General features: G+C 50.1%; 1 protein-coding gene across 2 annotated transcripts in view; it reads right to left on the reverse strand.

Annotated features, from left to right (window-relative positions):
• Positions 1-6,652, reverse strand: part of ACSS2 (acyl-CoA synthetase short chain family member 2) — a 33,971-nt gene extending 27,319 nt beyond the window's left edge. For both annotated transcript variants that reach the window (XM_065645376.1, XM_065645375.1), the window contains exons 1-2: positions 6,493-6,652; positions 6,030-6,225 (exon numbers count right to left, since the gene is read on the reverse strand). In XM_065645376.1, coding sequence (XP_065501448.1) covers positions 6,030-6,225; positions 6,493-6,616 — 320 coding nt within the window. In that variant the 5' untranslated portion in view covers positions 6,617-6,652. The remainder of the gene's footprint in view (positions 1-6,029; positions 6,226-6,492) is intronic.
• Positions 6,653-11,452: the final 4,800 nt, after the last annotated feature.

Below are 11,452 nucleotides of genomic sequence, written 5' to 3' on the forward strand. Positions count from 1 at the left end.
GCCCTCGAAAGGGAAAAATGATTATAAAGTGAGTCGGTGCCTGCCAGCTGTCTGAGTAACGCGGTGCTCAGCCCCCTGACTCACACACCGGAAGGCCATGGGACAGCACCTGCCTGAAGAGGGTATTTTACTGCTCTTACATGTTTAGTTCATTCTTTTGGCACAACCGCTCACCTGGTATAATATCTCAGAGATTTCACTAGTAATAAAGAGGATGTAGAATGCAGCACACAAGTGCAAGGCATTAAAAGAAATACTTGGGACAGAAAAACCTTGAGATATGACAGAACACTGGCAGATCTCAAGTCTCAGCACACACACACACAGCCTTTGGAAACAAGCTTCAGACCATGATCTCTGTGTTTTCCAGCCCCTCAGGCCAAAACAAGAATCTCCAAACCCTTAAGCAGGCATCACCATGCTGTCCTGGGCCAGCGCCATCTTCATATCTCATCTGCAACCAAACCCACAGTAGGACAACCAGAATGATTACATGAAATCGATTTATATTGAGTCCAGCACAGCCTTGCTCTAAACAACCCACAGCTAAAGATGGAGACTCCATCTACCAAATGAGAAAAGCCAGGGAGCTACACCTGAGGACAAGCTGCGAGTCCCTCCTGTCCCAGTTTGCACTTACATACAAGTATCTGAACACAGCGGCTGTTTGCACTGCTGCCACAGCACTAACCGTACTGGTTGGTGACTGTTCAAGAACTGGGAGAGGAGGAATTCCACCAAAGAAATCAGGAAAGTGCACGACCTGGATGTGTCTGAGCTACAACATCTACTTCTTTCACTGCTTGTTTCAATGCCAGGTTTCTACTAATGCTCCCACCATTCCCACTCTTGCTCTACCCACACAGCTCAGAGTCAGAGGGCCCCACAAAGCAGAGATGTTCTCATTTGGAAGTACGAGAAACACTGCCCTAAAGCATTCAGGCAGATGCAGCCAGTTTTATAAACCTTCTCCCAGGCTAGAAGATTTCACAAAACCCACCAGAAGACAGCGACACTTTCTGTGATGGAAAGCTACACCTATCATTGCCCTTGAAGGAGAGTACAATATCTGTAGCTTAATACAACACAAGTACATTCACTGTATTTTATTACCTACTTTAGGTGCACCTAATCTGCCTGATTTCCAGAAGCAGAGCATTGTACTGTCCAGCAATGCTTCCAGAATAATTAATATCTGCTAAGACCACCAATCTATCACTCCACTGCCAGCACAGGCGATGGGGAGATGACATAGATTGTTGAGGATGCACCCCAGAAAGCCTCGCTGATTCTTGGGTTGAGTGGGGTCACTCCATTTCCTATGGAGAGTCCTCATCAGGGAAAGGAGCCATGCTGAACCTGGGTAGTGCCACAAGCATAAACCAAACACACAGTAACTTTTCCGTGACGCTTCTCACTGCCCTAGAGCTTACTCAGGCTCCCCTATGGCAGGAGCCTCTCCTGGTAGTAACAAGCGAGTAGCAGCTTTGGGTATGGCCCTTTGGTAGCACCTGCAACATCTCTTTGACTGCTCTCAGCAGCCCGCAGGCACACGTCTGCAAATGTGTATCAGTAAAAACAACCTTCCCAGCGGTGAGTTTTTGTTCTTCAAACAAACTCTGTGATTTAGGGATGTGCTTTCACTACCAGAACAGCACTGAAAGAGGCTGCATCACTGTCAGTATGACAAGTCACCCAGGAAGTTATCAAAGAAATGAGGAGTCGCTTTGGCACAGGACACTCTCAAATTCGGAAGCTGAGAGCATCGTGTAGAAGCTGCCTACAATTAGGCACTTCTGAAAGCCTGGATGTTAACAGCCAGCATCCTCCGTCACAGCGTCTGTGCGCAACAGTAATGGAAGCCTGATATCTGCAAAGGTATCTAAAGAGAAAAACAAAACACAGTGCTGGTCTGATTACGGAGCCCAAGCACTTTGTTCTTCACAGTTTAATGTAAGATTATTGCTGCAAACAGAAGACATCCAAACCTTTACAGCAGAAATGCAACTGAAACACAGCTTCATCCAACTTCAGTTTTGTCTCCGGGATGGCACATCCCGGCATGAAGAACTCCACGGGCAGGGACGGCCACCAGATCAAGGTGCAGCCACAGGGACCCAGGAACCAGCAGAGTGGCTTTGTCCCATGGGGCCCCAGCAGCACATTATGACCCAAACAGCATTTGACACTTGGTATCCTCTCTGGAAGGCTGCTGTCCAAAAACTGTTTCCAGTTTCCTAATTAAAAGGTCCATGAGTGCTCTAGACTCTGTTTGGGTTTGTGTGGTGTGTTGTTTTCTGTTTGTTTGGGTTTGTTGTATTGGTTTTTGTTTGTTTTTATAAGCTCTATAGTTGTTGGTTTTTGTGTTTTCCTTACAGAAAGATTTATTGGAAGAGATCTCACAGCTACAAGCTCCTAAACCTTTTATTACATTTAAAAACAAAACAAAAAAAACCCCACCAAACCAACACCTTCTCCATTTTTACTTTGCATGTCATGTTTGTTCTAGACCCACAATGGGAACCATACAGAGTTATTTTGTTTAAACAAAGCTCCGGTAAGCTCTGGCAGCTTTTACTATCTTTGTTTCACCCTTTCTAGATCTCTTTTTTCCATATGCAAACCTAAGCAAGCAGAAAATGGATACAATCTCCAAAGGATGGGAAAACCTAGTAACACTCTGCCAAGCCCACACACCCAGGCTACAGCAAGCTCAAACCAGTATGCAAAGCTCTACCTCCTGACCCTGTCCCACCAGGAACCACCAGTACTGCAACTGGGGTGACTGGTTTGAGAAACAAAGGCAAGAACTTAGTGCTTCAGCTACACACAGGCTACATGTGGAACAGGCTCATCCAGGCACCTTCACACCCCAGGGTCTAATTAAGAGAGTTCTGTAACCAGTGTTGTTCTTTGAATCCCCACCTGGTTATATTTTTACCTCCACAAGCTGCCCAGGCTGATGTTTATATGAGATGATTAACTGGCACTTCAGCACAGAACTAAGGGTTTGTCCATGCGACATGGGTATGGCTACAGCACGGAGAAGGCACGCTGTGCTCCCACTCTGATTAACTCTCTCCATCACTGATTAAGTCCTCAGGGCTGCTTCAAGTCCCTGCAAGTGCCTTCAGCATCCCAGCTAGTCTGTCCAGTGCATTTCACCTGCAAGGCCTGCAAAAGCCACTGTACGTATCTACCTGCACGGCAACCACAGCGTTGACTTCAGCCTTTCCACACAATTATGAAAGAGATTTCACTTTTGAGAGCAGCACTTTTATCAGAAGCATTTCCTGAAGCTTCCTGTTTCTTTTTAGGCCACATCAGCAATACCAGAGAAAGAGGAATCAAAAGCAGCAGAAACAGGAATACTTGCAACATTCACAAGCAGCAAGAGAAAACATAATGAAACGGCCAACGGGGAAAATTCAATTGTTTCCTATGGACTCAGGATGGTCCTTTTGAACTACACGGTCCTAACAGCACCAAGAGGACGATACCATGACAGTAAAGTCACCTACGTACAAGTTCTGCAGCATGAAGCAATCCCATGTACTGCCCTTTGTGCTGCATGTGGTTTGGGATCAGGGGCTCTGAGCAGAGCCAATCTGGGCAGTCCCGGGCTGGTGGTGGTGCAGGAACCTTCAGAACAGCTTCTTGGCCAGAACAGATGGGGATGAACACTGCTCGCACCTTCCAGCCCATGCACAACTTGAGATGGCCACAGCTGGCAGCGCACAGCAGCTCTGAGTTTCCTCAGGTCATACCTCTTCTCAGGGACACCCAACGATGCCTTGAAACATTATTCACTTTTTCCCAAATTTCTCCTCTCTGAAAGCAAAGACCATGATCTTGTATCTTTTCAAAGCTCTCATATGGGCAGTCACTGATACCTTGGTATAATCTCAGCACCTATTCCCATCTAGCAGGCTGTAGACTTTCTTAGAAGTGAGCAAGTGGCCAAGGTTTGGTTTTTTTTTTTAAATCCAAGTTTTTCCCAGGAATCCTCTTTGGCTTTCAGAGGCTCTCATTTCTTTTTTGACCTTTCATACAGTGTGACAAGTCTCGAGTATTTTAGCAAAGTGGGCTCATTGAATAGAGTGTTAAACACAAAATGCAAAAGGACAAGATGACAGCAATTAGGTTTTGTCATTGAAGAAAAGCATGTGTCCTGAGAAGTACGTACATGCTCCTTGAAGAACAATTTTACAACTCGTAGCCCTTCCCTCTGCTTGCTCCAGACCCCAGTGCCACAAGCTCGCAGGTCAGCACCACACACATCACATTCAGTGTCTCTTCCATCCCTCTGACATTCCCAGCTGACGGCTTCAGACACCCCAATGCCAGGCCACTTGTGACAGAACCACACTAGGAGAGTTTATCTCAAAATAGTCAGGGAAAACTGCCTGCTAAGGAGGAAGAGAGACCTTGTTTTTTAGCGCTGTGAACACCACGACTGACAGACACTCACCATTTTAATACTGGCTGCAAGTCTTGCTCAGCATCACAAATATCCCTACAAAAGCTGCCAGAATAGCTAACAAAAAAAAACCTTCACCAAGACCAAATTAGAGCTGTTGGCTGCTGCCTGGCTGTCACCCAAAGATTTATGTGCAAGAAGAACGATGCACCCACTCCCTCCATAAAGCCCAGCACAGCTGCCAGCCCTGGCCTGCGAAATGGCTTTGTTTGCCAGCACCTTTACCTGAATGAGTTTACAAAGGAGTTTTCATTCAGAACATGCAGTCATTTAACCTCTGAGTGAGCTAGAGAATGTATTTAACTAGCAAGGAAATAAATACTTTCCACCATTTCACCTGCGTCTTATCAATATGTTTATTTGCTAGGCAATAAGTGTAGTTCTCTTACTGAATTGTTACAGGTATGGATACAAACTCTAGCATGAACCCAATTTTGCAGTCACAGCCAGAAAGAACTACACTGGTGTAAACAAATTCCTTTCTCTAGCAGGGTAGCTTCTAGTCACCTTTACGCCTGCCACAAGTTACAACTCTTTGGCTGCACAAAATCACTTAGAGCAGCACAGTCATTAATTTTTAGAGCATCTGGTGTTTTTATTGCAGTGGCAGTAAGACTCCAGCTGCTCCGCTGAAGGGACTCACCAAAACCCAGCAAGTCATTGCATCCTTACATGCTGCATATTTCATTTTGCTTCTCTACTGCCACATGCAGTCATACCGACACAACATAGACATGTGCGAGTTCAGGGGAAACAGCAAAATGCACAGGTGGGCAAGGTGCTGTTCTCAGTTTGGGGACACAGCTGCGGTGCCAGCTGAGCTAGTTCTGCAATAGAACATTAGTTCTGGATCTCAGGCATCGCTGGGGAAACCTGTTTTGCATCAACATGAAAATTTCAAGTTTCACATGGCTTTTCAAATTAGTAACTACTCAGTAAAAAAACAAACAAACACCACACACAAAACAAACACACTCCAGATTAGGGCTGGAAGCTAACTTTTCTTCCCAAAGGTAACATAGCAAAGCCAGAATTTCTGAGCGCCTCACAGCATTATACACACTCAAGTGCAAGGAATCAATATATATGCTCAGGCTTTAGAAGAACCTTTCTGCCACAGGAGTGGAAACTTGCCAGACCCACAAAATATGAAAATGGGAGATGCGAGTTTAATTTGCTTTTGGCTGTTCCTCATCCCGTATCTCTACCCACATCTACCTGCTTCACAGGGGAACCGCAGCACCTGCCCCGATACCACCTGGCTGCTCTTGGCTTTTGGCAGGTACAAAAACCACAATGGCAGGGCTGAAGTCACAAGCTGCTCACTACTGCGCTGGGCCACTCCAGTGCATCCCAGACAGGCAGAGAAGCTCCACTGCACAGCTCTTCTCAAACGCCCAGAAAGCAAACACCTGCTGTACCTATGTAAAAATTAAAGCCTCTCAGGTGTTGCCACGTTTTAATTCACCTCAGTAGAAATCAACACAGTTTGTATATTTTATCATAATATTTACACACCTTCTACACAATAATGTAAACAGAAATTTACCAGTAAAAAGCAACTTTGTCCCCGAGCTTCTTCTCATTGACATTTCTGTCCAGGAGGTTGTAGCAGATGTTGGTGGTCGCCCCTTTCATCCACTCCACGAAGATCTTCCCCTTCGTCACATCGAAGTTGTACTTGAGAAAGGGCCCCGTGTGCTGACTCTTCCAGTAAAACTCCTTAGCGATGTCACCCCAAAATTCTGCAAAGGCAACGTGCGGAGCCCGTGACCCAGCAGCCGGCACGGAGAGGGGAGACACCGCTCTCAGGAACGCGAGGGCCGGCTCCTGCACCCCGCCCTGGCGGGGCTCACCGCGGCCCCGACGCCCCCGCAGCCCAGCCGCCCCCTCCAGCCCCCGCAGCAACCCCGGAGCCTTGCGGGAGCCGCTCCCCGGCCCTCCCCGCCCCGCCGCGGCCCTTCCCCGGGCGGGGAGCGGGCAGGCCCGGGGCTCCTGCCGCCGGCGCTCACCGTGCGGCTCCTCCACGGAGCGCTGGTAGAGGCGCTCGTAGTGGGGCAGCGAGGGGACGTGCGCTGCCGGCAGCAGCTCGGGCCGCGGCCGGTACAGGCGGGCCTGCTCCTCGGGCAGCACCATGGCGGGGCGCCGGCAGCTCTGGGCGGGCGGGCGGCCGCCGAGCCCGCTTCAAAGCGGCGCGGAGCCGGGGGCGGGGATGGCGCAGGCGGCGGGTCCGCCCTCCCGGCGGCGGGGGAAGCGCCGCCCGCTTTGCCAGAGCCCGCCCGGCAGGCCGGGGATCGCCAGCGGCCGAAGCGGGCGGTGCGTCCCCGTCGGCCATGTCACCGTGTCAGCCATGTCCCGCTCACACGATATGTTCCCCCACCAGCTGTGTCCCCCGTCAGCCGTGCCCTCCCCATCACTGCTGTCCCCACCCCGTCAGCCATGTCACCTTGTCAGCCCTGGTCCCTCCATCGGCGCTGTGTCCTGTCAGCCACGTCCTCGCTTCAGCGATGCCACCTCTGGCAGCGGCGATACCAAAAAGTCGGCAAAAAGGCTCCTTCACGCTGGTTTGCAAGTGTTACAAAGCGGCACCTTCATTGCAGAGTGCCCGACGCCTGGAGGATCGTTCCCCTAACCGAGAGCACAGGACTCACAATTCTTGGTGTTTATCACACACACCTATTGCACATTCATTTCTATCACTTAGTTCATGCATTAAACATTATTATTTACACAATCACGCCCTTTGCTGCAAGTCCATCTTTGGTATTCCAGGGTCTTCATCGGGGTCTCGAGTGTTCCCGGTATCTCCACAGCCTGGTGCCCCCCCAGTGTTGGCTCCTTGACCTGATCTCTTGAGCATATGTGTTGTTGTTTTATGCAACTATACAGCAAAAGTCATGTAGCTCTTTCTTCATTTAGTGGAACACCCCACTTGTCCAGCTTCCAAACCAAGGACATCCCACTTTGCCCCACCACAGTCTCTATAGAGCTATTGTTTCTCTAGTAAGTTCCTGTTACACTGTGCCTAGTCTTGTTACATTAGGCCTAGTGGTTTGTAGAACATTTTTGTTCCTCCTAACGGTGGTGTCCCCCTTTCAGCCATTTCACCCAAATCAGCCATGCCTCCCCCACTACTGCTGTGTGTCCCTGTCAGCCATGTCCCCCTGCCAGCCATGTCCCCCTGTCAGCCATGCCCCCTCCCTCAGTGGGGTCCTCCTGTCGGCCTTGTTCTCCTCCCTTCAGCCATGCTGCCCCCGTTAAGGGTGTCTCCTCGTCAGCCATGTCCTCCCGCCATCAGCCACGTTCCCCACGCCGGCAGTGCCCCTCTGTCAGCAGTGCTGCCTCATCAGCCGTGTCCCCCCCGTCAGCAGTGTCCCCCATGCGCCATGTCCCCTCAGGGACAGTCCCCGCTGCCTCGCCAAGCCCAGGGGAACAGGCCAGGGCACCATCGATGAAATCCTCCTTCCCCAGCTTCAAAACAGGCCCAGAGGTCATGGCCATGTAGAAAACAACCTTCATTTTGATTCACAACACTCCACTTCCCCACCACTGGCTGGCTGGGTGAGTACAGTGAGCTGTGTCAGTTCCCCAGGCACCACTCCCTTTGCAAAAAATGTTATAGATCTTGTCTAGTTAGTGAGAAACATTTTTTTTCAGCAAGACAAGAGTAAAATGCTGGAACAGGAGCCCAAAGTGGCAGCAGCATCTCAGCCATTGGAGATAATCAAAACTCAACCAGACAAGCCTCTGAGCAACCAGCCCTGTTGGAGCAGGAGGTTGGACCTGGGGTCTCCCAAGGGTCCAACATAATTCTGGGAGTCTGGCCTTCGAGGCAGGATCTGCCTATGGTGGTACCTCCTGCAGCAGAACCGTTCTCAGCTCACTCCTTAACTTTTCCTGCCTCGAGCCGGGCTGCCCTGATGGCATTGCCTGGGCAGGCTGCTGAAACCTTGAACCTCTCTTTTTCACTGGAGAATATCAACCCTTTGAGCAAAACTCTGCTGTGCCCAGGGAAACAACTTGCTTTGGAGCCATAGCCAGTTTTTATGGTGGTTTGGGCTGGGGCCAAGGAGCGCTCAAAAGATAAAAGTCCATAACCTTGAACTTAGTGCAATATTTTGAAGGCTGAAGAGCGGTGGCCTGGTATCAGCAAGCAGGTACAGCCTATTCCAGGATCCTCGGTGTTTTCCATGGTTTGCAACCTTTCTGTATACTCCATGCAATGTTCCCACCAACGAAGAGGACAGAATCAGTTCTACAGCCGAAAGTGGCTGGTGTTGACATGTATTTTCCAGTAAGGATGTTTCCTGGTTTCAAAAGGCACAACTATGCCAATAGATGCTGCAGTTCCCTGCTCTGGTCTCAGTTTGCTGGCTGCCCACACTGCTTGCGGGCAAAGTTTCTTCTGTAGCTCCATTTGGGAGGACACAGCTGCTTTCCTCCCAGATGAAACCCAGGAGTAGTTCAGATGATACCTCCCTCCATGGGAGCATCACTCCAGACATGCTTTCTACACTTCTGCAACATGACCTCAGCAGGTTTTACACCCCAAACAGGTCAGCCGCCCTCATACTGCACTGTAGCACATGTAACAAAGCTTCCTTAGACATATGCCATGAAATCACTGTCCTGGAAAGCTGCAGGGTGGCCTCATATTATTCAATTCATTGTTATTAACCAAGACATCACAGGAAGGAATCATTAGATCTTAGGGTACAGCACTTCAGTCTCGACTGCTAAACCAAACAGGTGAAGGCAAAGTCTCCAACATAAGTCCACACCCATCCAGATGCCCAATTTTAGCACATTCCCTGTTAGACCTTCAGCCTGGGACCACCGGTCTCTAAGCCCAGGCTCGCTCCGTGGGCAGACGCAGTATGGATACAGCCAAACCCTGCAAGGTGTTTCCCTACACCAGCCAGTGCTATTGTTACCTCCAGTTTCCCTATTATAAAAAGAAGTTTTTGACGAACAAGTGATTTTTCCCGTGCAGCGTGGGCTCCCTGGCACAGGTATTTTTGAAGCTCTCCAGGAGCTACAGGAGTTGCACTCCTCCAGCACTCCCCTTGGAGTCGTGGTCCAGGCAAAGCCCCATGATTTTTGGGGTACACATAGCACATTTTCTAGCAACCCCAACTGGAAAGTGCACTCATCCTCTCCTCAGAAGGGGGACAAACCCAGCATTTCTAAAGTCCTTCAGAGCCACCTCACACTGAACATTTTCTAGTATGAGTTGCCAGCCCTTGGTTTTAGCAGCCTTTGTCTTGAGGATTTTGCATTTACAGGGAGGGCTTGGCAGCTCCCTAATGAAACTTTTGTCTCCCCACATGCCAGGACAGGGGCCTGTAGTTCACTCCACTGCCAGGAAAATGCTGCATTGCCCTCCTTCCCACAGGATGGGTGCCCTGGCATTGACTAGGAGGTGGTTTGCAGACCTGGGAGGCACCTTCTGGTTTCCTTCTCATTGGCCTTTTGCTTTCAGCGATTTGTCCAGCTGAAATTCTCCACCAGGCTCAGTGACAGTATGATTTCTTCCCAGCAACTGTTGCCTGCTGTGGGCAGGACATACCGAGCCATGAGGCCAGGACAGCACCATGTCCCTGCAGCCCGCCAGCTGTCCCTCCCTCCTGCATTGCCCAGTACAGGCTGCTGGGACTGGGGGATCTTGTTGTTGTGCTTCAGCTGCCTGCTGAGCAGATGCATCATCTTTCACATCACACCTGCAAAAGGAGAACGCACTCCCCTCCTCCCACCCGTGATGGTGCTGTGTGGGCTCAAGCCATGTGGATGCCCAGAGCAGCATCCTGGGAGCTGCGAGGCCACAATGAGCTGGAGGAGGTGGGGTGGGAAGATGGGACTGAGCTGTGGATCTTCCTGCTGGGGTTTTCTACGCTAATTTTCAGCACGTGGCCAGGCTGGGCCACCCTTCACTTGTACTGAATGAATCAGCACATAGCGGCAACGGGGTTAAACACCAGAGCTCGCATGTCTCCCTGCTGCTGACACGCCTCCTCTGCATTGGCTGCAGAGAAATTTTAATCAGCACCATGATAACAGCCTTTCAGTCTTGCTGGGAGTTGCCAGCTCCTTTGTTTGTAAATGTACCTGCTCGTGCCAACACAGCTCTGGGCTCTGGCACATGCTGGCTCGCTCCACAGCCTTTGTGTCAAGCAGCCACCCTCCCCTCCAGCCGCTGCTCCCAGCTATCGGGGTATCGGGGTGTTAAAACACGCCAGGTTGTGCTAAACACAAAGATCAAGCCTGAGCCATCTGATTCCTGCCTCTGCTGTCACTGGGAGAGAGAGATACCTCTGGATTTCAGGCTGGTTTAAGCTTCAAAGAGTAGCTGATGAATATCAGAGCCTTATAATTTAGCCCTCTGCAGAGTACAGACAATATATTCATAACCATTTTACATGTAGATGAGCTAGTAACGCAATCAGTGTTATAAATCAAACCCAGGAGACGTGTTATTGCTGTTTGCATGAGCTTTTTGAGCAATCTAGCCACAAGAAAATGTCTGTCTCCTAGATGGGGCCAATTAACCTTATAAAGATGCATTCTCTTCTCACAGAGGCTCATTTGTTTACTTGGGCTCTGCTGGTTGCTGCTATTTTCAATCTGGAAGAGAGGGGCCAGGTTGGTAAGAGATTCGGCAGGGGCCCAGACTGCAGAGGGAGGGAAACAGGACTCGGGAAAGATGGTGCCTTGATCAGTGGCATGTTAGAGAAGTTGGAGTTTAATAATTGGCACCCCCATGTGGCTTCATAGCTGTCCCCAGGCTTCAGAGAGTGTCCTTGCCCACCCATAAACGTAGCTGCCTTCTTTTAGCCCTGTTTTATTGAGCAGTAAGAGGGAGCTGGAGCTCTGGGGCACTCGGTGACTGCAGCCATGGAGCAGCCGTGTCCTGCAGGTAGCACAGCCCGGGCGAGCAGACACGGCGGCGTGCCCTCTGCCGATGAGCTGCCAGCC

Source organism: Caloenas nicobarica, chromosome 15, assembly GCF_036013445.1.
Source record: "Caloenas nicobarica isolate bCalNic1 chromosome 15, bCalNic1.hap1, whole genome shotgun sequence".
NCBI lineage: Eukaryota > Metazoa > Chordata > Aves > Columbiformes > Columbidae > Caloenas > Caloenas nicobarica.